General features: G+C 47.6%; 1 protein-coding gene across 1 annotated transcript in view; it reads right to left on the reverse strand.

The window, feature by feature from the left end:
- Positions 1 to 21,699: 21,699 nt before the first annotated feature.
- PKP1 (plakophilin 1) overlaps positions 21,700 to 26,675 on the reverse strand; it is a 47,307-nt gene continuing 42,331 nt past the window's right edge. The window contains exons 13-14 of the mRNA XM_026101276.2: positions 26,324 to 26,424; positions 21,700 to 25,192 (exon numbers count right to left, since the gene is read on the reverse strand). Coding sequence (XP_025957061.2) covers positions 26,353 to 26,424 — 72 coding nt within the window. The 3' untranslated portion in view covers positions 21,700 to 25,192; positions 26,324 to 26,352. The remainder of the gene's footprint in view (positions 25,193 to 26,323; positions 26,425 to 26,675) is intronic.

Genomic DNA, 26,675 nt, shown 5'->3' on the forward strand with positions numbered 1-26,675 from the left:
AGGGGGTGCGGGTGTTGTCTCCATGTTGAAGCTCTGAGAGCAGAGGAAACAGGCACCAGACAGCCCTAGCAGTGCTCTACTGAGCAAGCACAATTGCAGCCCCCCCAGCCCCACAGTGCTGGAGTACAAGGGGATGCACTGATCATTAGGGCATCTCAGCAGACTTCCTGAATAACATGTCCCCTTGCCTTGCAACCTCTCACACCCAAATTCCTTGGGAGGTTTCTGTGACAGACCTCAGTGGTCTGACCTGCTTTTCCTGCAGCAGTCTGGGGTAATCCTAGTTACGGCCACTTCTGTTCCTGCTGTACTGTATTGGAGCCCCCTCACTCCTCTCCATGTCAGAGCCTGCCCTGTGGAGCTGCATGGATAGAGGCACTGTCCGGTGAGTCTTTTCCAAGCCCCCGGATTAGTTGGAAGTCCTGCTGCCAGGCCACTTTTGTCCCTATTCCCACATCTGCCTGAAGGGCCCAGGCAGACTTTCTTTGCCTTCTCTGCATGTTTCTGACAGCTTGCAATGAAGATGTGAGATAAAGGAAGGAGCCAGTGTGGAGCAACCATCCATCTGTCCTTTCAGGGACGCAGATAGCCTGCATCTTTCTTCTAGCCATCAGCATCTCTGTAACACACTCCGACACACGGTGCCCTTGCAAGCACATTTGATGCACAATCCTAAGTGTTACTGGCACATAGGCCTGGCCCTGGACCAGCAGAAGACACCAAGATTGCATGACCATTTCCCAGTGCGAGTTGTCTCTTGTAGCTCAGCAATGCCCAGGCAGTGAGGATGTCCTCAGAGTAGCAGGGGAGGGATGGACACACAGAATGGTGGATCTTGAAGAGTTTTTTGTATCTTGGCAAGAAATTCCCTCGCCCTTCTTGGCATGGCTGCCTGTTCTCCCCCATCCCAGGCCAAGTGATAGGGCATCCTGCAGATTTCTCCCTTGTGCTGCCTGTTGGATGAGGACTTATTTTGCCTACTTCAAGAAAAGCCATCAGTTTTGGGAGGGCAAACATCTGGGAGGCCCCAGCTTCAGGGAGGCAGCAAGTGGAGAGAAACCCTCAGCTCCAGCACTAGCCTCATAAAAACCCAAGGTGGAGGGATTGGCCTGAGCCCTTAGCGGGAAGGAAGGGGAAAGCTGGGATGAATGGCAGTGCTAGGGACACTAAATCCTCGGAAAGCCACTAAGCGAAGGCCAGAGAGTGGCATTTCCACTCTTCCTTGGTTTATGGCCCCTAGGAGAGAGGAGCACTCAATGAAGACAGAGGTATGTCTGGCCTGGGAAAACACCCTTCTCCGGAGCTTGGGTGGTCCTTCCTGAGAACCATCCCCATTTTTGGCGGGCAGAGGCAGGGCCCCGCGAATGCGGGTGCACGTTGCCGCGCAGCAGCACTGCAGCCGCTCTCCCTGTTCCCGCGGGGCGGCTGCGCCCAGGGCGGGGGGACGGAGGCACTCCCTGCTTCCCGCAGCGCGGCCTGTCTCGGCAGCACGGCTGGCCACCCGCCAGCCCTGGCTCTGTGCGTGCCGGGGCTGACGCACCCGCGTGCCCCTCCCCAGCCGGCACCTCCCTACCCGCGCGGAGCGCCTTGTCGCGGAGCCGCACGGCCGCAGCTGAGTCAGCACGTGCAGGGCGCCTTGCCGTGGACCCCTTCCCCTTCTCCGTCTCCTGCCAGCGTCTGTGGCCTTCCTCCCCGAGCAAGCTGGCTGCCGCACTCAGGCATGGCAGAGCGTGGTGCAGGACGCGGGTGTCCTGTGGGACGCAGAGAGCCCGCTGTGTCTCCTTCGGGGTGTCGTAGGGTGCTGGCATCTTCCAGTGCTGTGTGGTTGCATGGCTGCAGTTGTTGTGCCAAGGTTCGCTGGAGCATGGTGCAGGGTGCTGCATGCTGGCGAGCATCTCTAATGTCCCATCTAACTGTCCCCGTCCTTGGCATGCATGGGGACCGCCAGGAGTTTTGCGTGTGGATGATGCCTTTGGGGCTCCCAGGGCAGCAGAGCGGGCTGGGACCTGCCACACCGCCATGCTCTGCGGAGTGAGGGATGCCATGGCTGCAGCCTTCAGAGGGCTGGGCAGGGCACAAGCAGCCTCTCGATGCTGTGCCATTGAGGAGGTTGGCAGTGTTGTGGTTTCCTGCAATGCTGTCGTGTGGTCCCAATACCTACATTTGCTACAGGGCCTCCAGATGCCGAGTCAACGCACCAGCATCCTCTGGAGCATGGTGTGAGAGGGGTGGACAGCTCTGCTCTTCCCTAGTTGGAGGGCTCCCTGTCCCTTCCCAGGAGCTATCCAGTGCACAGGGGACCAGTGTCTTGCAAACGTGCTGTGGTCCTTTGAGGAACATTTCCTTGTGCAGCACTGCTCTGGAACACAACATAGGAAACCGGTGTCCTCTGGGGTGCATTTCTGTTGCCTCAGCCGAAGCACCATGCAGGTTCCGGATTGTATCCCTGTAGCCAGTGCAGTATGGGACTCCAGGACGCTGCTGCTACACAACGGCATTGGCAGGAGCCACGGTGGGGTGCGGAGTGCCAGCGGGTGCAAAGCAGGGCTTGCGTTCTCTAGCACATGGTGTGGTGCAGGAAGCCTCTGCCCTCCCCAGAGTGGTGCTGCCTGGAAAGCTGCAATGCACCTTGAAGCTCCAGAGGCTCCTGCCAGCCTGTGGTAGAGAACCTCCTCCTCTGGCATTTAGCACAGCTGTCACAACACAATTGCATCAGTTCAGACTGCAGTATTAGGAACCTGTGCCCAGGTTCTCACAGTCATACATACCTTGTGGTCTGCTGATGCAGCTCCATGCCAGGATCCTCCCCAGGGTACCACTGTCCCCCACACTGTGGAATGGATGCATGCAAAAGAGGATGCCATTATTGCATTGAAGGTGATGGTGAAACATTGTGCTGATGGTTTTTTGCCATGATGATGCTAAACCAAAGCTACGTGTAAAGTGGCCTCATGCACTTATCTGCCTACACAAGATCCAGGGCCGCTCTCAGAGGTAAAGCCAGCCTGTAACCTGAAGAGCTGGGTCCTGCCACTACCGCTACAGCTGGAACAGCCTGCTCATGTCTTCGTCCAGATTGTGCTAGCCAGAACAGGCAGGGATGGCCAGGACAGCACGGGAGATTTTGGTGTCTAGTTGTTCCTCAGGATTGTTGTCCTGGGGTCAGCTGGCCAAGTGCACATCCCATGGAGCCAGGGTTACACATGTGCCCAGGCTACCAGCATTACAGTCCACGGTGTAGCTGGAGTGGTCCATGAGGACTTGTGGGATGATGCAGTGGCAGCTCTTGGAACTGAAATACTGTCAGGGCCTGGTGTGCCTTACCAAGGACTAACATGGGGGACTGGCCCCATGCAGCTGGAGTATCTGCACAGGGTGACGGATACTGTCATCCCCACATTGGATACATTGGAGCATCACTTGCCCCCATCTTGCACAACATTAAGTTGGAGGTGGCCCTGATGCCTAGTGAGTGTGTGCAAGGGCAGCATGTGGAGCAGTGGCGGGCAGGGACAGTGGATGGGACAATGTTGGGGTGCATATCAGGAAGAAGACAGAGCTTGTCCAAAGTGCTGGCCATGCAGATTAGGCCCATCAGCTCCAGAAGAGAACAAGCCGGGAGCATGATGGGTGTGGGGTGCTCTGCACCTCTTGTTTCGCTCCCTAGCAGGGACACTTGTGACAAAGTAGACATATCTAGACTGCGAAAATTTTCCGGAAAGAAGATGCCGGCATTATCTAGAGTGTGCTGTGTCTCCCTGTGCTTGCACGGTCTCCTTGTATAGCACTCCAGGCAGCAGGGCTGGAGCCGCTGGGATGGCACTGCAAGGAGACCTGCTCTGTGAGGTGAGCCAGGGACCATGCTCCACGATGAGGGTGGTGGCCTTCGTTCCTCTGGGGCAGCACCATCACCCTGTGAGACATCACACACACAAGCTCCTGTGTCGATGGCAGATCCCAGTTGGCATGCAGAGATCCCAGCTCTTCAGATGCAGCCCAGCAAGGGGTATATTTTTCCTGTGATTTCCAGCACATTAAAGGGCAGCACAGCTCCTTGTTTCTTAGAGCTTGAGCCAAGGCCAAATGCCAGCCAAAAACTAGCAGAAACAGAGCAGAACCATCTCTGACAGCTGATTTTTGCATTGCGTAGATCAAGCCCAACAACAAGATATATGCTAAGAGAGATAAAAAGGATATGAACATTGAATTTTGAAACATCTTCCAGACCTGGAGCTCTGATCTCCAGAGTGCCAGGCCATTATGTTGCTTTGAGATGGCCCTCTTCAGTGCAGTGTCCTGCAGGGCAGGTCCATTTGTTCATACAAGCATCTGACATATGCAAATTTTTATGCTTACTTTTAAATTCTTTATAAAACTTTAAATTAATATGTAAGCCCTGTAAATTACTGCCTATAGTAGCTAATTTGTAAGTATCAATTAATCTCCTTTAATTGTTTAAAGTTGCCATGGTTTAAGCTGATTCCACAAGTGTATTAAATCATCAGTTAGATCTGTAATGCGCTGTAGGCACACAATGACCCATGTCAATGACAAAGCAGGCAACAATGTTCTGGGATGGAAAGGAAGAGGCTTTAGCTGTTGTCTGGAACCTGCATTTTACTGGCACTTTGTAGAAGGAAAATAAGCTTCCTGGTGATGTCTGAGTCATTGCTTTTGCGTGTGCTCTCATGCCCAGGTTTCAGTTTAAGTCCCAGGTGCAAGCTGTGCTCTCCTATGGTGCAGGGGAGCAATCACTGTCAGGAGCATTGAGAAGCTGAGCTGTAGTGGGAGCTGGGGTCAGCCCTTTGCCTGGGATCCAGAAGGTCCCAGCTGGCAACTGGTAAAGCTGGTGCTGTGCCATATCTCCTGACCTGGAGTGATGCTGAACACCAAAGCTCCTGTGATGGTTTTCAGGAGCAGCAGTCCCTCCAGATAAGGCTCTGGCAGTCATGGGTAGTGCCGGGGCAGGGGAACGCGCAGCTCTCGAGGATGAGGGGTACATGGAGGAGGGGGGTCTCAGAGTCCCACTTCCGTGGCTTTGAGGTAATACCTTTAGCATATTCCTGTCTGTGCTGATCTCCTACTGACAACCCCCTGCTCCCCGCAGAGGAAGGACTTCACCAGTCTCCCGTGTGCCCAGCAAGCCCAGTGCCCGCAGACCCCTCACTTTCATGCACCTGATCCCTTGTGGAGCTGCCCTGCCTCCTCAGTGCAGATAAACAAGCCAGAAACACATACAAAAAAAGCAAAACAACTCTACACTCACCACTTGCAGGTACATTTACCTGCACACAAATCCTAGACGTAGTAAAGCATGCACAGAGCTGTGTACGTCCTTGCATACAAATGCACACATGCAAATACGCACGCACAGGCACGCAGGGTCCCAGGTACATGTGCAAACCCACACCCACACACGTGCAGCCACAGTCACAGGCGCATGTAGGCACACGCACGTGCAGACGTTGCTGTGCCAGCTCCTGCAACGTGCCTCCAGAGAAGGGTGAAACAGGCTCGCAGTGGCTGCAGCCACGGGTGCAGGGGAACTGTGCCTGTTGGTCCCGGTGGGTGGGCTGTCCCAGATGGGGGACGCCTGACGGCAGGGTGTGAGTTTCAGGGTGTTGTTTGGTGGCACGGAGCACCTCTTTTCTGCAGTATCCTGGGTTTGTGCTGTGGCAGGGAAAGAGAAGGACTTGGGAGCTGTGCTGGCAGCTGGGTGGTGCAGAGAAGGAGCCCGAATGTGCTGGATGAGCCTCATCAGGGCCACATGGCATGAGCAGTGGGCAGGATGGTCTAAGGGGGATCTGTGGATGCAATGCTGAGTTTTAGTTGTCTTCTTTTAGATGGCAGAGCTCAGCTCTGAGAACTGTGGGTGGCCAAAGACCCAGCCATAAACATGTTTAACACCCTTTTGTTCACCAGCCAAAGTGCTGTCATGTTTGCCAAGAGCAAAGTGCTGCACACCATATTCTTACTGCATGGACCCAGCACGTGATACGTGTGCCCTTTCAGATAAGCTCTGGTTTGGGTTTGCTGGAGATGCAAAAGTTGGAAATGTGTGTTGAAAGTGAAGTGTGAATTTAAAGGCTTTGCCTTTGGACCTGGCATGACCTGTGACTGGGAAAATTCTCATTACGAAGCAATTATCTTCATCTTTCTGCTGTGTGAAATAAAAGGCACTGACACAGAAGGGGCTGAGCAGGAAGCAATGAAGCCCAGTTGGCTGGTAAGCACATGGTGGTATGTTCAGCAGCTCTGTCCCTGTCATGCATCTCATCTAGGCTAAGATGGACATTCATAGCAGGCTGGATGAACCATACTCTGCAAGTTCCTATAGAAGCAGAGGCACGCTGACAGACAGATCCTGAGTCTGGGAGAATAATTCTGTATTTTATCTTCACAGAGCGCTTTCCAGGTATTTTCCATATTCTCCCTAGAACACATCACCCACACAATTCAAGAGGAAATGGCCACCGAGGTACTAAACCCTAAATGCTCTTACTGGCTCTATGCCTCTAAGGGCACTGCTGGAATAGCTTCTCCTCTAGTGCTCTCCAGACCAACCATGCCAAAAACACATATCCAAAGTGCTTGGAAATGCGGTCTCTACTTTTTGCCCTGCTATGACACATGCCCAGTTAATAGGCAGGAAGCTGGTCCGCTGCAGGTTATTCGAGTGCAGCACTAGATCCAGGAGTGCCCAGGGCTGCCTGCCTCCTGCCTGAGATGCCATCCAGCCTGCCTGAACCCCTGCTCGTTAGCGCACCAGCCTGCTCTCTGTGGCTGCCCGGGTTAATGCTAATGAGTCAAATCCCGATGCTGCTGAGCAGCTCAGCACTTGGATCCACAAAGGAGATGGTTTTCTGCCTGGCTTGCCTCCAAGGCTGAGCCTTAAACAAAGGACACAGAGGAGGGAAGAGCAGCATATGAAGGCAATGCAGCCCTTATCTAATAACTTAGTGGTTACAGCACTCACCAGCGATATGGAAGATTCAAGTTCCTATCTCTCCTCAACCTGACATGAGCACGGCTTTGCACTCTGGTTTTTAACCCCAGCTGAACTGCAACATTCTGTACTGTCTTAATATTACTTTGATTTATACTTTCCCTGCTATGCACTACACCTGATGTGTTAGAGTGTGGCATCATGCAATATTCATATTATTCTATCCACACTGTTCTTTGGGTTTTGGAAACATTGTGAGCCACCCGAACCTTTTGTCTGCACATGTAAATAAACACAGTTGTGCCTTCACAGAGCAATAAGTCTAACTTTGATATTATGAAAAAGACAAAACACTTTGATCTAAAGAAACACTTTGATTTTTCATTATGAACCAAGTGTTCTCTTGATTAACTGTAAAAATAGAGTAATAATTGTAATTGTTCAGGCAGTATTTCAGGGCTGTATGATCTGTCAGTGTATTAGCTGTATGCCATGCCATGCCATAAAATAAAAGAGGAAGAAAATGAAATTCAGTTAAATTCTGCATTTCTCAAATTCTGCCAGTTTTCTGGAGCAAGATATTTTTGAAAAGTAAAATTTGGCTTTGAAAGGTCTTCTGCCTCTGAGTTGTTGTCCAAGAGAGTGGTTTGAATGCTTTGAAATAATTGCAGACGGAATCATCCTGGCAGAAACTAAAAAGGAAGAGCAGAAGTGTGCACATCTCAAACATCTGGGTGCTGGAAGAGGTGCCAAGGGGCCCTGTCAGGGGGATGGTGTCCTCCCTTGGGAGAGCATGCTGGGACCCGTGGCTCTTGTCCTGTGCAGCTACTTGCCACCTCACCGCCCGGAGCACGTCCTCCAAAGCTGCAAAGCCAGGCTGGCTGCTCCGAGGGCTCTTTGCTCCTGCTGACAACCGCTGCCGCTCCGTCCTGTCCCCCGTGGGCTGGTGGAGCAGACACGGCGTGGAGTGAGGGCATCTCGGTATTGCCTGAAGCTGTGCTCTGGATCCATCCTTAGGATCCCTGAGCTCCTTCAGCGCTAGCCAGCGTTCAGCTTGCTGCTTCTTCAGACGCACAGAGTAAACCAGAAGGACGATTCACACCGTAGGCCTAGATTCATCCCAGCTCTCCTGAGACACTTAGCGGGTGTACCCACAGTGTGACTGCACTTCCTAGCAGTGGGTGAATCAAAAGGGTGATGCAGTCTTAAGTGTACTGGCAGGGCAAAGCCATGGACACGGGGTCTTGGCTGGAAAAAACAGTCTGGCAGGACCAGAATTTTTCCCGAGCGCCTGGTTATTTGCCAGTTGGGACAATTAGCCCTTTAAATTCCTGAGCCTTGTGATTAACTGCAGCCATCCAAACATCATCACTGTGAAGAATAACTAAAGGATTCTGGAAATGGTTGGCATTTCTTGGCAGCTACGGAGAAGTCACAATTGCTCAGCTTGCAGGCCCTTGGGCTAAGGACACGCCAGCCTACCAGCAGCTCCTTGCACGTAAACCAATAAACAGCTAGAAAGAAGCAATTCTCTTTTGGCAAGAAGGAGAAAAAATGCGAAACTCCTCTCCTCAAAGCCTCTTTCCATGGAACCAGGTGAGGAACCCACAGGGACTAACTGCTGCCTGTTAGAAGTACCAGCTGTGGGTCGCTCCATAAAGACGTGGCACAGCATAAATAGCAACCCCAGACATTTCACAAAGACCTTCGCTCTTATGGGCACAAAACTGCATAGATTTTTTGCAAAGTCCAGTTTGCTGGGATAGAGATTTTGGAAGTCTGTTCCTGTGTTCTGTGAAAAAGCATTTGGCCTGTAATGCCTGCCTCAGAGGTATGAGGGTTATAGCTACAGAAATAGGTTGCTTTAAGGCAACTGAATCCTTGGGTGGAATTTGCAGTTTTGACTCAGGCTCCCTAATGCTTTAGACAAGCCAGAGGGACAGCTAAGTGCTTCATTCCAGGGTCCTCACCAACTTGCAAGCTGAGTGGAATAGATGCCTAAGCTAATGAGAAGGAGTGGAAGTTGTACGCTGAAATCCCAGCCTCTCTGAGACTGAGATGTTGTGAGATGGGTACTTGCATCTCTGAAATGTCTCTTGGGATTTGGTTTCTATCTTAGAAAGGCACCTAACTTTTAGAAAGTCCCACGGTTGCATCTCTACCCCACCAGCCCCCCAACAACCAAGGGCCATCAAGTCGAAATTTTCTGAGGATCTGGGGAACCGGGATTTAACTTGATCTTTCATTTAGAGATTCAGATTCACACCTCAGAGGCAGGCTAGGGATGTTTCCTGGTGGAAATACATGCAGCTAGGCAGGAGTTTCCAAGACATCCTTCTTGGCTGGAAATGTCTAAATTTTGCTAAAGGCTTTTTGTAGGGCTGGGTCTCTGAGTTTATCTAGCCATAGAAAAAACCAGTGTTCTCATCTCCATCTTGCTCAGATAAATGTGACCCACATTTCCAAAAACACCAATGACCTTTGAGAGAAGCCGCGCTCTTGTGGAAGCTTAATAATTTGCCCAAAGGAAGGAGCAAGAGAGCTGGGGCTTTAACACAGCTCCTCAAGCTGGTGATACAGCTCCAACGTTATGTGAGATAGGTAGCACCCAAGGTTGCGCTAGGAAAGCTAATTCTCCGTTAACAGACCCTGATACAGTATGTTGTTTCTGAGTAATGGTCTTGGGACCCTGAAAAAAGGCTGTTTGCAAATAATGGCTTCCCATGCAGATAGCTGACGGGTGCGTGTCGCTGGTCCATGGAGACTTGCGCAGGTGCGATGCTGCGGGACTGTTAGCTCAGCAGCTTTAACTGCCATTAAGTGCACACACACACACACACAAATTAAAAGAAGGAAGCCGCACTGTTGGTTTTGGGGCATTCCGGGTGGCGTGTTGTTCTTTTGAAGTCCATGGGGTTTCTCCCGGGCTGGGTCCGTCCACGCTTCTCACACCCGTGGAATGTGGCCTTAGATTGGTGTGACCAGTTAGGCCAGTAAACAGACCTTCCTACAAAATGAGTTTTTACTGAAATCTGCAAAGACCTGTTGCAAGCGGATTGACTCACATGGTTTCTCAGCTCTTAGTCATGAGCTTCTTCTCTGGACAGTTAATTAGTTTGTTCTTGTAGAGTGCTTTGAAGATGCAAAGCAGGCTGGGAGAGTGAAGTGCTATTAGCTCATTATCTGTAATCTTTTTTTTTGTGACGGAGCAATAAAGTCTAGGTTCAGCCTAAGATGCTTAACAGCACTCAAAAATGAATTGTCCACACACCCAGTTCTGTCCTTATTTCAGTACAGCTCTTTGCGAATCCAATTTCGTTGTGCTCAATACCTCTTAATACTAAAGCTCCTTAACACCAGCCAGGTAGAGTAAGGTGCCTTAACATAAATACACACAAAATTAGCAGTCACCCTAAGATTTACTCTTACCCTGACAGAGCACCTGAAAAGCACATCAGTATAAACTGGAATTTCGACCATTAATTTCAGTTCGCTTCCTGCTAGTTTGCACTTGGATGGGAAAGGGAAGAATGAGGCCAGTGGATTTTTTTGATTTATAACATGATGTGGGCATTTTAAGAGTCAAGTTCAGCATCTGAGAACCTGAAAGTTTTATAAAGAGATGTGAAATTAAATAGCCCAGAAGGTTATATGTGAGATGAATTAGCATCTGTCTGTGCAAAGCAGCTCATGTGTGTCTGGTTATGTTCAAAGAGAATAAGTAATATTGAAAACATTATTTTTCTGTCTAGAGAAGACATGCTGTCTGGCCAGACAGCAGTCTTGCCCTGTGGAGTGTAGTGGATATAACAGCTCCGTCTACATAGCTGGTCAGTAGTTGTGCACCTGGCAATTTGGGGATCTTGCCAGAGGCATTTCAAAAGGTGGTATGGCAGAGATGTGGCCTGCTGAAAGGAATTTCACCTTCATAACTGGGTGCCTGAAGTCTCGTGGCCCTATTATAATGGCCCCACGTGCGGGCTCAGCAGCTTACTGAATGCAAGCGACCACTATTAAATGTAACTATCCCTGCGCTTTTGAGGGAATAGTAGCATCTAGGCTGATCCGTCTGCTCTGTAGACCTCCAGCCTGAGTCTCCAGTCTGAAATGAATGTGCTCCAGCTATACTACAGACTCCTGGTCTCTGTGGAAGAAGTCCGGATTGAGCAACGAGCCTCAACCCTTTTGCACATGCATGCGCACACACACTCACACTCACATACGCATGCATGTGAGAGATCTTCCATGGAACAAAGAGAAAGAAAATACTTGACTGCTTTTACCAGGCACTCATATTCTAATTTCAGGTTTCGCTTGACAGCATCTCCCATTGCTGATCTCCTAGACTTCTAGCACTTGCCTTTGTGAGACTGTGATATGAGTCTTGTTTCCTTGTGCTGCTGGACACAAATGACAAAATCTTTATTGATATCCCTGCTTTGAGAATAAGAAGCTTCATTTGCATTGCCTTTGTGGGCTTCTGGCATCAGCTGTACAACTTCCAACCTCCATTTCACTATCAGGTCAAAGCACCGCCTGTAAAGGCATGGCTGGATAAGCAGATCAAGCTCTCTTAGTGACCCAGCCTGTTTACATGGCTTTAAGTTCGACCAGATGCAATAAAAGCAGCCACAAATTGCTAAGGAAATCCAGTTGGAAAGGTTTCCATGGAAGGGAAAACAAAATGAACCAAGCTATAGACATGAGTGAAGTCCTCTTAATCCTAAGCATAAAGATGTGTGAACCTCCAGCCCATGTGCAGTATGGAGCACGTGCAACTTTTCTCTGCAGACTATTGCCTGGAAATAAAAGAAGGGCAACATCATAGATATCGCTATGACTCCACGAGATGGATTTTTCACAAGAACAGGCAGTGTAGGTGGTGATAGCAAGATGAGAAGTGGGAACATCCCAGTGGTGAGCATCTCCTGGGTGCAGCGCAGGGTCACCGGAGCATTATAAAGCTTCTCCGTCAGGTTTCACCCAGTTCTTTGGCCTGACACTTATTTCACTCTAATGTCAGGAAGACACATGAAAGGAGTTGTTTGCCATCCCATCCTGCCAGGGTAGAGCTATTCTGACATCCTAGAAGGGAAGATTGTCCCTTTGAAATATAGTATTAGAGTGGGTGTTTTTGTGTATGCGTGTGCACTCACAAAAGATACAGGGTGAGGTTCAGGGCACCTACCTATGTCTGAATATCAGTTATCTTAATCAGCTTCCGTAATCAGCAGTGGAATTAGAAAGTTATTAATTTGTCCCTGCTTCCACCTCTGTCTTTTGATGGGGTGAACCACATTCTGGGCAGGCTGTTTCTCTCCACTAGCTATGAAGGGAATCCAGAGTGACTACCTCAGACTTCAGCGTCTAATTTTAAGTTGCCCAGGTGAGGATGGATTGGTCCTAAGAGATTTCTCCTAGCAGCGAATGAGCAATAGAGGTAAGGGTGGTAGGAAAAGCTTTTTAGATGTGGTTGTTAGCTTCATCAGATGGTGTTTGGAAGCTTAAAAAATAAAACCAAGTTGTCCCGCAAGCCCTGCAAAGCCGTGTGATTGAGAAGGCAGGTAGTTATGGGCCGTCAACAGCTGCTGGTTCACTGGTCAGCCCGTGGTTTTGGTCCATGCCTGGGCAGTCTGCTGTCGCTCAACAGCAGCCGGAGGTGGGGAGAGGAGGCAATAGCAGATCATCTCCTTCCACACTGTCTGCAGCCTGGCACAGAGACCCTTCCCTCACAGTACCCCAGGTGCTACCACTGCTCTCAGTAGTACTGGCAAATCTGTGCTCAATAAAGCCCCAAGCTGACTTCAGCAGAACAGATCTCTCAAAATACCTAAGCACCTGAATCTTCTGAAATCACTTATCCCTCCTTTCCCTTTAAAAATCCCAAGATCTGGTTAAAGCATTTTGGATTTGGGCCTTGGAACAGGGGATCATGCAAAATCACACCTAGTTTTGGATAGCCTTTCCCTGGTGAGTGAAATGTAAAGCCCTGAATGTATAGCCTGATTTTAGTAGATGCCAAGGTCTGTCTGAAGCCAAGAGAGCTGTTGCTCTGCAGAATCTGATAAAAACAGGAATCTGGGTTCAGAAATGCTGGATTTAGATACGAAGGCTCAGATTTTCGGCTCTCTCTCAGGGACACAGCAAGAGTACTGTGCTACAAGCAGATTGCTGATCGCTGTCGTGCATCCTGGGTGCTGAGCCCTTGTAACAGGCAGCAAGTATGTGGGGCTTTCTCAGAGCATCTGAGGTTATGTGGGAGTTCAGTGCCAGGATGTCTGGGGATGAAAGGGCAAAGCAGGCTCCCTGGGACTCTTGCTTGTCCTTGCCTGCGCGATGTAGTGTAACCACCTCCGTGCCGAAGCAGTCACTCAGGGAAGGAGGAATAGCCCAGTGGCACATCCATAAGAGAATGTATGAAAAGAGCCCCAGCGTGCACGGCGCTTGCCCCTGAAGCATGTTTCCAAATGAAACCTGAAAACGCGGCCTATTTTGGCCTGGCTTGTCCCCAGCCTTGGCCTCAGGTTCTGCCATGCTGGTACCCCTGTGGTGACCCATGAGATATGTGTCCTTTATCTCGCAGAGCAGCAGCAGTGTGGCTTTGCCCTGTAGTGCATGGAGGTGTTGCTTTTGAACCAGTTCCTGGCACTCCCAGGAGGGCTGCGCTCCCCTTTGAAAAGTTTACAGAAGATGCCTGCAGCTTTGCTGGGACTGGATCATGCTCACAACCCCATTCTTAGCATGGCCAAGGGGAGTGCATGACATTGCCCATGCCTCTACTCCTGTCCCTCCTACCAGGATGAAGGTGAGAATGATCCATCCCTCTGCCAAGTGCCAGGTGATGGGGAGACCAGAGCCCCAGATGCGATTTCTGGGGATTGCACAGCTGAAATCAGAGCTGCTTTGTGCTGGGGCTTTCCCCTGCAAGAGTGTGGTCCATGGTAGGAGACCAGTGGCCAGCCTGCACTTTAGAGCAGAGTCACTGAGAAGATATTACTACATGCAATGGACTTGTCTCTTAGCGCTGGGCTCTGTTTGACCGTTCCTAGGGCAAAGCTGAGCAGTTAGCTACTTGCCCATGAGTAATAGTGACTGCTCATCCCATTCCTTTCCTGACTGCTGGAAACCTGCCAATGAATGTCAGTCTTTGATATGCTTTGGCTGCTGGAAGAAAAACTCCTCCATCGGTTCTCGTTATTTCACTGGCTGCCACACTGGCTAATTCAGTGCATGGCTTGATCCCTGCTTTAACTGCAGCTTCCTGGGCTGCAGCTCCTGGGAGTGCAAATCGGTTCCTGAGGGTCTCTGCAGATATGAGCTACTTGAGCAGCTCCATCTCGCGCGCTGCCTTTCCTTGGGTGCCTCTCCACGGGCCCTGTTTCCTCCTGCTCAAAGCAAGGTGGGGCTCTGACTCACCTGCAGCTGGGTCTCGCTGCGCAGCAGGACTTGCCGTAGCTCCGCTGACTTTCCCACGGTGGCTCAGCCCTGCAGTAACGTTGCTGCTTCATCCAGGAGCTTGCGGCAGGCGGGTTCCAGGGGCAGAAAGGCGATGGGTGTGGATTTTGCTCCGTGTACCGAGAAGTCGTCACTTTGGACAGCATAAACACTTGCCTGTGCCATCTCCTCCCTCTCCCCTTCCCCCAGGCTCTTTAACCCTCTGCTTCCCCACATCCCGTAGGAAATCATTTCTACATTGCTTCTGGGTTACTGCCGGGGAAAAACAAAAACAAAAAACAAAAAACTCCAGCATATGTGCGATAGACACAACGGGTTTCCCATAGCACAGAGAAAAACAAGAAGATTCCTTTAAGAGGCATACTGCCACTTGGGAAATCCAGAGTCTCGCTGTGATCCTTCCCATGGCCCCTCTGTGATACCAAAGCATCACATTTACCTCCTCATGTCTCTGCTTCCTCTCCAGTGAAAGGAGCAATCCTTTTCTCATGGGTAAAATGTGCTACTGAAAAGCTCAGGGTGGAACTTAAAGGCATTCACATAATCTCTGATTTTTTCCTTTACAGTTTTTGAGTGTGTTTTTCAGCACTCCTGACATGAGACTGATTTTCCTGTTCTGCCAGGACAGATCTTTGTTGAGTGAAGAGGAGTTACTTGCACTGTGAGATTAAGAGGCTTCCTGGGGAAAGAAGAGAAAACATAAGGAAGAAAACAATAAGATGTGCAAACCAAAGCTCTGCTGCGCTTCACTGTACAGTTCCCAGTCTGGGTCATCCATGAGACTGAAACTTGGCCTCAGGACCCAAAAGCAGTTACAATTATCACCTGAGCTCCAATCTGTTAGGTAAGAAGTTGTAGTGCACTTGTAAGGCTTTTCACGAACACAAACACTAGGGAAAGGAGGGAGGATCTCCAAATCTCTGGGAAAGTATTTGGTTTTTATATTGCCAGGAACTTCCAATAGTGTTACCACTTTCCAAAGTTTCTACTTGATTTCTTTCTGGTGTGGTGCCTTAGCGAGCCAGACCTGCCTGTGCAACATAGCGGTGGTTGCTGCCACTCTGGTTGGGGGTATTTTAACTGTGCAACATAGGGGTAGATTGCTGCTGCTCCAGCTGGAGGTATTTTAACTTGCTTAACTTTTTTCCTTCCCATTTTCAGAAATGCAGATAACACCACAAGGCGGAAGGGCAGGGGAGAAACAGGCTCATGTAGGTCTCCTGCAAGCTTTACGTGCTGATTGACAGAATTGCGCTCTGGAGCCACTGCAGAAGCAGGACTTGCTTGGATCTGGCCATCTCTCATTTTTAGGATGCCTGAGACCTCACCCAAGACCTGCAATATTGGCCAATGTGTTGATCAGAGCAGATCTGTTACTTAAAAATTACTGTCAGCAATTCTCCGTTCCCAATGCAACCCCAGCGTACCCTGCAAAGATTCCTACACTGCTTTTTCTCATGCTGAAATGTTCCCCTGCTCGGCCCTGCTGGGGCTCAGCTGCTCCGCGTGGCTGCCAGGCTGGGAGGCTGGAAGCACGAAGGGTTTTTCCTCCCATAAAGCGCGGGCAGGTTCAGTGCGGAATGTCTGACACCACAGAGAGCATGTGGGTGAGTGGGAACGAGGCAGTAATTAGGCACTCGTCAAACCCCTCTCGCCTGCCTCCCGCATGAGACTACCAAATTCCAGAGGGTTGGTAATGGCAGCTGGAAATGAAGTCATGTTAGGGCTCGGTCAGACAGCGGTTACTAATTTTGGGTATCTGACAGTGGGGCAGTACCTGAACCATACCCTGACAAACTGCACACGGTGTTTCCTGAACCAGAGAAATGTTGCTGGCAGGGGAATTCTGGATGTCCCTCCTCCAACCACTTTGCCAGAGGAAAAGAGGCTGTAAAGACTGTAGGGCTGTGATATTTTTCCTCTGTCTCAGTAATACAAAGTAGGGACGTCCTGGTATTATCTGAGAGAAAGTCATGTGGTCCTGTGTTTGGGATGCTTCATGGCAATCCTTCAAAAGGCTCTCATGTGATGTGTCAAAAGAAACAAAGGTATACTTAGAAAACACCAGGACAATGTTGGATAGGTAACAGCTTCTGTGTTAGGAGAGATAAAATCTGCTAGGGCACAACTGTAGGTAAGATACAAAGGAGAGTTAGACCATAGAGGAGCACAAAATCATGCATATTATGGGAAAAGGTAAATAGGGAATGAGTCACTGTGCCTTACGCATGAGCGTCATGCTTTCTTCTGACCCAAGCCCCCATCTCCAGTGGTGGAGATGCCTTGGGGTGTGGGTGCATGAGTGCTGTGGGGGTACTGGGCTGTGGGTGCCATGCTCCAGCTCTTCTGCATATGCCTTCATTTGTGGGGCACGGCTTTCGGGTATTGACTGCCACACGTACTCCAGGCGCGCGTCGTGTGGGGCTGTGGCACTCCTAAGGTGTTGGGCTGTGGGGCTGGGATGCCATGGTGTTGCCACTGCTTGGAGTGGTCTCACCCAAGGCGTGGGACACTTAGATAAAGGAAGCACATCTCGTGTGTCCCAGCATGAGATGGCAGTACTGTGGGGTTGTCAGTGCTGTCAGGGTGCCTGGCCGGGGCTCCGTGTGCCCTAGGGATGCCCTGTGCAGTGCAACGTGGTCTCTGTGCAGTGAAATAAGGCCAAACTGGGAACCGCTCTTGGCTGTGAAGTGACAATTCTTTGGGCTGTGGCTTGGGGTAGTGGAGTATTTCTGGAGATGCCTGGGATCTGTAGCAAAGGTGTCCCATGGGCCTGAACATAGAGAGTGGGTCTGTGCTGAAGGCATCATAGGCAGTGATAAAGGACTCAAAAGTGGCACTGTAGAATAGAGGGATGCTGTACTGCGGGTTGCTTTCTCAGTGGGATAAAGCTTTTCTGGAAGAGTTCCATGCATTATTTGGGGTCCCGTGTGTTGTGGGATAAGGGCACAGTTAGGTCTCCATAGACTTAGTACGTGATGCAGTTCAGAACAGTAATGCTGTATGGATACTCCACATCCTACAGCACCTGTTTTTTTGGACTCTCGAATCCTCAGGTGATCCTTAGATGGTGGTGTGCATGGGCACTGCTGACATCCATGATGCTGAGGAGTTGTGGGCTTGTCTCCAAGAAACCCCAGCACATCCCTCTCCTAGGGAAGGCAGTGAAGCTCTCCCTTGGATCCTACTGCAGTACCAGTGCATTCGAACTTAATCAGCGTGTCCATGACTGTCTGCTACCACAAAAGTCTCCCGCCCCTGGCCCAGCGTCTAGAGGGGATGCGATGTTTTGTTGCATTTGAATTACACGAGGAGTACCTTCGTTGTCCTTTTCCTGCAGTCTTCCCTGTGGTCTTTGTGTCTACCGACTGCCCTGTAAAAAACCAGGATGTTTCCCTATGTGTTCGTACACGAGATACAGATCTCGATATAAAAACACACACAATACTTTCATGGTGTTCATTTTACATGCCGCAAATGGATAGAGAGAGATCCAAGCACTCCTGTGTATCAGCTCCATTGCTGAGCAACCCTTAATTTCCAGATCTGAGACATACTCTGATGTGCTGAGACCTACTATGAGATGTGTCCTGCCCTCCCTGAGCATCCAGATAGCCTGCTTAAGAATATAAAAGTAGGATTATGATGCATTAATTTTAGGCATTCTGTATCTATGCTAGACTTAGTAGAAGGCAACTTGCTCTTCTAGTCTATTTATCTGACCTTTTTTAGATGTGCCTTCATATGTGATTTGTGCCTGATATAGCCGTGGAATGGACATGACCAGCACATATGCAATATCTACAGATAGTTAATCCTCCCAGGGAGTTCTGGATATAGTGCTCCATAATGGACTTCTGTAAAACAATTAGGTACTACATTCAAGACCAGTTGGAAGTGTGTGTCTTTTGCTTATCATCAAATAGACCAGTTCCCCTCCATGTCCCCAGAGCTGCCACCACCAGGCAGAGACTGCTCCTATCTAGCCATGGTGCTATGTGCATGGTGTCTGGCCAGCTGACTTTGGATGTTCATTCACTTCACTCTGCTTTTTGTTCATTACAATTAAAGCTGGCTAGTAGGGTACAAAATTCATGGGGGTGGGGAAGCAGAGAGCATGACTGAACAAGCTTCAGGTCTTAAGAAAAAGAACCTGCCCAGGTGAGCAGAGCTAATGAGCACATTTTAAGCAGATGAACTGGCTAGTTCATAAGCAAAAATGTGACTTGCAGTGGGGAATCTTATCTCAGTAGATGGTTTCCTCAGGGGGTCCTGCAGTATAGTGATCAGTGCATGACCTTGTACTGCTCAGCAGTGCCATAAATGTTTTGAAAGGACAGATATAATCACCTCTGACAGTGTTTATGGGTTACACATGCCTGTAGACTGACAGCCAATGATATGGCCAGTGACAACAGAAAGATGCGTCACTTGGTAAGATAGCCCCTTCAAACAACATGCATTTGAATACCATGAGATACAGAAGTGGCACCTAGGACCAAAGGATGCTGGCCAGATCTACAGGGTCTAGGACCATGTCTTCTGAAGGAGAGATCTGGAAGGATCTGTTGATCCAGGGACAAGCAATTCACTAAGCAATACACTACAGTGTAGCAATAGTCATTCAAGGTCTAGATCCAGACCTGTTTAAGGTTTCAAATAACAAGTAAAGGAATGACCAAGTAGAGCTGGAGCTGTAGCACGAAGGGTGGGGTTCTGCAGGGTCCCACATGAATGCCTTCTGGACCTTTTGGGTGGCAGGGCTACATCCTTTTGCATCCTTAGCAGTACCTCCATGCCTGCTGTATTACAGCCTAGAACCAGATTGAGTAAGGAATGACGACCATTGCCAAAACGATTTAAGTTTTGAAGTGTTGCTGAATAAAGTCTATCCAAAACTCAGAAGTTTGGGTTTTGGTGCTTTGCATTTGTGCTTAATCCTTTGATGTTTGCCCAGCCTTCAGAAATCTCAGCAGATCAGCAGAGGTGCTCCTGGAAAGGAGTTCTGAGTGATGTGGCATGGGGCGATGCCTTCCCCTTTTCCTATACATGGATTTATAGGAGGTGCCAAGCTTGTCTGAAGGGCTGTGAATCTTCTTTTCATGAGATACTTGACAGTTGCAAGGATCATTTGCCAGCCTTGCATTGTGAACTGAACATACCTCTTAGTTAAGCTCACATTCCCCTTTGCCAGGTTTCTCCTTTGAAGAGCCGCCTTCTGAAGGAGATCAAGTGAATGCTGCTTCCTTATTCCTTTTGTAACGCTGCAGCCAGTATTTATTTGTATGCTATAGTGCTCCCAAACTTTGTAGGTAAAAAGTCTTCTGGGCATCCTGCACTTCAGTTATCCCCAAATACACCGAGTTAAAGTTGCTGCAGGATGTGATGCAGAGACTAAATTCTTAGATGCTGTCAACAGCAGTTTCTTGGAGGAGCCTAGGAAGACACCAGAGCAGATAACGCTCTAGATTTAGTCCTAGTCAGTGTGAAGGGTCTGTCCCCAAAACCTTACATTTGTAGAGCTGCCATCAGCATCTGGGTCGACAAAAGCCTGAATATCTGCCACTGTGTACTCACCTTCAGAAAGGGGAACTTAAAGGACAATGCTTGTTAAGGCGGGGAAGTGAAAAGGGACAATTAAACTTTACAGGCAATGTGGACTGTATTTAATATCATACTGCAAGCATAATCCCAGTACATCCCATGAATTAAGAAATTCTTGAGGACTGAAGGGCAGAAAGGAGCTGGCTTGGCTAAACAGCAGGAGAAGGAGGTTATTAGAAGGCATCTTTCAAATAGCTGAAGACAAAAATAGGAAAGACTTCATAAACTCTGCCAGGTTAAACATAAGCCATACTGAATATGCCAAAAAGGAGCTGAAGGAACAACCAGCAAAGGTCGTAATGATAAGCCATAAATAATAGGTGTCTTCAAACATACCAGGGCCTACCAAAGACTGGAGGGCCAGTAAACATCAGGGATGAAAGGAGCACTCAGAAAGGACTAGATGTGGGAAGAAGAGGGTTTAGTTGTTCTTGTTGGGTTGGTTTTTTTATATATATATGTGATGCCTAGGAGAAATGAGGAGGATCCCCGCACTACTCCACACCTGATATGGGGAAACCCACAACACCACTCACCTGCGGACTGATGGTGATGTCTGTATATAAAAGTTTGGGGAACTACAGACCAGTAAGAAAGATACCCATTCTGGGCAAATTGACAGAAGCTATGATAAACAATAATGAAGACTATTGCTAGTAGCTATTTGGATGAGTATGCTCTGCTCAGGAAGCAGTAACATCAAAGCAAAGAGAAGTCCTGCCCTGTAAATTGGAATTCATTGCTGGGCTCATTGAGGGTTGGTAAAGTCTACTCCAGTTGCCAAAAAGCTGTCCACAAAGAAAAGCTGCAGAGTTTATTCAGGGTTTCTACTGAGGTTGAGGGCTGGAAGCAATGAATTGCAGCAAGGGAAAAGCAATGGGTGATAAATGGCAGAACGTCAGCATAGAGAAATGCTAAGTGATACACATGGGGCAAAATAATCCTATTTCCACATGTAACTGATGGGCTCAGAGATGACCACAGCCACTTGTAGGGAAGTCTATGGTACATGATCCAATACCAATGGCAGCTCAATACACAGCAGTAGTGAAAAAAACAAGTTGAAAGTTAGGAACTGTTAGGGAAAAAAGAGGACATAAAAGTGGCTGTTATATCGCTGAATAAACTCATGACTTACACTTTGCACACTGTATGCAGTTCTGGTCTTTTTGTCTCAGAAAGGAAATAGTTTAATTTGAACAGGTCCAGAGAAGGTCAATACACTTACAAACTGATGGCTCTGTCTGAGGTACTAGTCTCTAGGCTGGGACTTTTCAGTCTAGACCAAAGTCAGCCCATTTTTAATATAAGACCTAGGGAGCTTCAAACACAACTCCAATGGGCCAGGATCAGAAAAAAGTAAGGTGGTGGCTTTCTCCCACAATGAGCTGGAGATCCTTAGAGTGGTGAAACGAATGATGCTATTGACACTTAAAAGTTTCACAGGTTCAAGGGGTGACTGTACAAGCTCATGGGGGGAGAAACCCACTGAGGATTGCCACTGGTGCAATGGTGAAGGAGATCGGATTTACAGCTTTGTTCCGCAGAACCAGCATAAGACAGAGCAGTCCAGGGCTGAGACTCGATGACTGATCACACTGCTGCAGGGTAACAGGCTTTTACAAACCTTTCAAATAGATGTAACTTTCTGGCAAGACAACCAAAATGAAACCGTACCAAATGGGAAGCTTGAAGAAATTTCAGCAATTTTTATTGATTTCAGCTTTTCCAATGAAGCAAATACATACAGTACAGCCAAAACAAAACTCTGATACATTATTCTCACATACCTATATCTTACAGAATACACTGTATAGCTATGGACTGGTAGGCAAAGTTGATCTGAAACTGGTGTGTGGTCAGAGAGGAATAAAACTGCCTACTCCCTTCTACTCGTCCATGAGGCTTCTGAAATGCTGGGGTCAGTTGGATTTTACATAAACAAAACAAACAAAGCACTTATGAGAAAATAGACCAAAATAGTCTGCTATGCCCAGGACAAACAAGTATGGTATTTATTTACATGATGCATGTCCTGCGCACGAATCATGCCCTAACTGCTCTCACTTCCACTGCTGCCAGAGCTAACAGTGCTGCTAGCTACGGTCCTTCCCTCCTCAGTTCTCCATCACTATGACTCAGAGCGTGTGCTATGTACTGTAGGTCTGCCCTCATCAGTAAAATTGGGGATATGCCCTACCTTGGCTCTCAAACAAGCAAAAAAAACAGGGAAAATAGCTCATCGAAGAGGATGTCACAGTCAAAGACATGCCTTTAGAAAACAATGTCTGAGAATAGCATCCATCCACTGCAGCGAGTACCTCGCTGAACTCTGCCCCTGGTAAGAGTGTTGTTTGGAAAAGAAGTTCCTGAAACTGCTGGTTATAAACAGCATCAGTTACTCCCATAACTCTAATTTTCCTTTCTCTAACCATCTGACATCAGTGTCACTTCCCTGACTTGGGCAGAGTCGGTAGTCCAGATTTCAAAAAGAAAGACTGAGAGGAAAATAGAGTTAAGCATCAGAAAATTTCCTGGCGAAAGAATAGCTGCAAAATAGCCCTGGGATGACTGAGTGGTTACAACTCACTCAGCACACTGCTCTCTCCTTATTTTGAGGTATGAGAGCAGTACCACACAGCATCATAAAAAAATTTAGGTCAGAACGGACCTCTCTGGTTCGATCTCCTGTTCCAACCAAGGATAACTTCAAAGCCAGATCAGGTTGCTCATGGCCTTGTCTAGTCTAGTTCTGAAGATCTCCAAGGATGGAGACAGATTTTATTTTTATTATTTTATTAGCTTTGGCAAAAGCAGTTTGCTGAACTTAATAGAATTTATGTGAATGATGTATCTGTTTCTTCATGTTTAATAATTACTAATGAAACCTCCAGTGCTTGTGAAAGATATAATTGCCATGTCATTATCATATAGCTACAGCTCTTCGCACCTTATATAGTGATACAGTAAACTAAATCTTCAGTGAAAGCAGAACTATTTAAAATAAAGGTTAAATAACAGCCAATTAGAATGGATTTCCTCAATATTCCATTATCACATTTTGTTCAAATTTGAATTGCTTTCCCAATTAATTTTACAGAGGAAAAAACATTAGCTCCCAGAACTCCTGCTGAAAACGTGTAATTACAGGAAGAAATCTGAATGCAAAATTGCACACAACACACTTTTACACCAAAACTGTAACATCTTGCCTGTGGATATTGCAGCCATTTTGGACATCCATAGTCTTGGGTCCTGCTGAAAACATTTTGAACCATGTACCTGAGAAGATATATCCAAATACTTAACAGCTGACAGGCATGGCAAGGGCATGCCCACAGGCCCAGGCTCCTTTGCTGCTGCTTAAATGCTCCTGAAACTGTCCTACTGGATTCACCTGGTTCTAGCTCTCCACTTCAAAGGTGCTTTTTTCTCTTTCATTTGGCTGAGAGCTCTGCACAGAAAGCTCTCGACTGAACGTGGGTGAATGCAAGCAAATAGTTGTTGCTCATTAAAGTGCACAAGATGAAGCCACCCTTTGTAGTGCAAGAGAAAAACCAGCTGGCAAACCATTTCCTTCTGGCACCCTCTCCGCAGACACGTGCTCCACGTGGCCTGAATAGGGGGCAAATGCCACTCTTTCTTACATCTAGAGCCATATCAGAGCAAATCTGAACTTTATGGACAGACCCTTAATGGGCACAAATCACAGCACTTATATGAAGTGAATGGGGCTATACTGATTTCCAGCAACTTGGGAGTCTGACACCAGCTTTTACCTCCCTCACAAAAAACAAGACGCTTTTCCCTATCCAGACTCTGTTCTGTAATTTGTCCTTCCCAAGCACCTCCTGGATATGTGATATTTGCAGAACAGTGTACTGTGGCCCCGCATCGTTCAAAGAAGCAATAATCTAGCGTGTGGGACTGCCAGCCAGTGCGTTCAGAAGATGTAGCTGATCCTGTCCCGGTGGCTCTGAGCTATGTCCCCTCCTGGGTAGGGGCTTTCGTGACATGGTTAGTGCCACAGGAAAAGGTGGGTTGCCCTAAAAGGAGCTCAGCAGTCCCCTATCACAGCTTTAGCAGGACAGAGTGATTCAGGTAATTAAAGATACTGAGAAATAAAATATTTCCAAATCTGACTTCACACAACTGTTTACATCCCTTTGCATCTTAATACTAATTCTTTACATGGATTAGTAAAAACAAAATGTGATTAAAAACGCCAAATCCCTCATGTTCAAGCCCTATGTAGCAGTAAACAATCCTGGAAAAAACAGCATTTGATGTCTCCAGCTCAGCTTCTCAAATGCCAGATTTGTCTAGGTACATTGTTATAAAGGAAAGAATTGGACATATTTTACAAGATTGAGTTGTTCTAGTGTTCAGAATGATTGTTCTAATGCTCAGAGTGATTTGGGACCCCAGTATATTCATGCTCTGCAGATGTATTACAGTTGCCCCTAGCATATAGCTTCAGAGAATGGTTACTGAGAGCCAGGAGAGTTTGCAGACATGAATTTGCTTCTTAAGATAAAGAATTCATGTGACATGAAAGAAAATACTAATAACTATAAGAGCTCATTTGAGAACAATCCAAAAGCAGAAAAGAAGCCCATGTTCATAAATGTTAGGAATAACAAGCTTTTTAAAGAAGAGCACTGTGGTGTGTATCTGTTTATGAGCCATATGCAATGGGGTAAACACTTAGCATATAATTGGCAATTTTATACTCGTGGGTAAAACTAGGTTGTGACAAGTATTTTGTGTGGCAGTATTTGGTGCACAGATAAGGCGGAATTTGTCAAAACTCTGCAAGGGGGTTAATTGCACAACTCACACTGACTTTCAGTGGAAGACAGGGGACTCTGCCTGTAGGAAGATCCTACTCATCATGTGTGCACGTGTATGTTGTGGGCATGCACACATACACAGCTACACATACATAGTTACACAGACACACTTTTTGCAAAAAAATAATTATTGACATCAAGAAAGTATAACCTCAATAAAAGTCCCTTCTCCCCCCTAAAAAGAAGAAAATGATTAAAAATATCAGTATCATCCAGAGGAAATCTGCACGTTTAGTTTCCTTTACAGTTGAGTTTAACTCAAACACTCTACATCTTTAACATCCTAAGTAATTCTGCAAGGGTTGTCTTCCTGGAGATGAACCAAATCCAAATTCTGAATGGAGAAAAACAAAGAAAAAAGAAAAAGCCAGGTAATTAAAGCATTCAAGAAATCTTTTCTTTATATTCAAAACCAACTTTTAATTTTTTTCCTTGGTTTGTCCCCAATTTCTGTGCTGCCCTGAGGTTTTTTTCCCCTAGACTTCAACACTCCTCTCAGTGATCAAACTCATTCTAAGTGCAAACAGCCCAGCAAAGCAAAAAGTGAAATCCATTTCTGGGCAGAGGAAACAAACTGGCTGTTGCACCTCCTTTTCTTACATCAGGAGTGTGTTTAGCTTGATGACAAAGAGCATGTTCAGGAAGGGAGCAAATAATTCATTTCACATGATCTCAGTCCCCACCGTAGAGACCTGATATTTGAGAAATGCAGAACTACTTAAACCTTTTTCTCTTCACTGAGAATTACGAATCATCAGTACCTTACAGATTCCAGCCTCATCTCACACTGAATAAAAAGTCATAGTGGTGCCTTGAAAGTTCTTCCCTTAATCTTTCTAACCTGGTTTCTCTGTTGGGATTATTCAGATGGTAGCATATAGTTCCAAATTTTAACATGAGGCTTTCTGACAAATTTTTAAATGGTCATAAAATGCTTAAGGGTGATGGCAAGTGCCATAGCATGTGCTGCAATTAATTGCATGTTACTAATACTCTCTGGTTAACACTACTCAAAATTCAAGAATGAAAATACTCTCAGAGCGATTCCTTTCAAAAGTCCCACCTGAGAGGATTCTGCAAACTGCAGTTTTTCTCTTTTTAGCTAGCAAAGAAAGTAAAAACGGCAAAGCACTGTCAGTCCATAAAAAGGAGGGGTGTTGTGTGCGGTTCAAAGGCGTGAGCTAGAGTCATGTCCAGCAGCTTTGTCCATCCTATGCCATCTACACCCAGCATATCTAAAATACACAGCTGTGTACTATGGGCAGCATCTGCACTAAAACCAAGAACAGCGTGCCTCCCGACTTTCCAACAAAGAAGACGCTTTGGAGTTTGGGCTGATAGGATTTTGATGAAAATGTCACAAACCCACTTTAGGGGGTTTGTGAGCAAAAGGCTCACGTGGCTCATGCATCGTTCCTTTGCCCCAAGAACTTTCTTTTCTGCAACGATGAGGGCCCGCTCTCACCTGCAGTGGGAACACGCGTGGAAAGGCTCCTAGAATCTGGAGGGGAGGGTCCTGAAGGTCGTTCCAGCTAAAGATCCCATCATGTTCTTGTCAAATCCTTGCTGAAAAAGCAGATGTATATGAAGTGCGGTGAATGCATGGTGGTTTCAAAACTGATAGTCTACCATCATGAGGGAGAGCCTCCTGTTCCACATAAAAATCTGGCCTCTGCTTAAAAAGTGTGCTTCATTCTCTGTACAAACAGTCTGCTCTGTCCTACCACCGTGTATCCTTGGCATGTGCACAGTTGCCCTTATTGATGGACTTTATCTTCTTTGAATCACTTTCCATACACTAAGAGCTGGACTTCTCT

This window comes from Dromaius novaehollandiae, chromosome 27 (assembly GCF_036370855.1).
Source record: "Dromaius novaehollandiae isolate bDroNov1 chromosome 27, bDroNov1.hap1, whole genome shotgun sequence".
Classification (NCBI taxonomy): Eukaryota; Metazoa; Chordata; class Aves; order Casuariiformes; family Dromaiidae; genus Dromaius; species Dromaius novaehollandiae.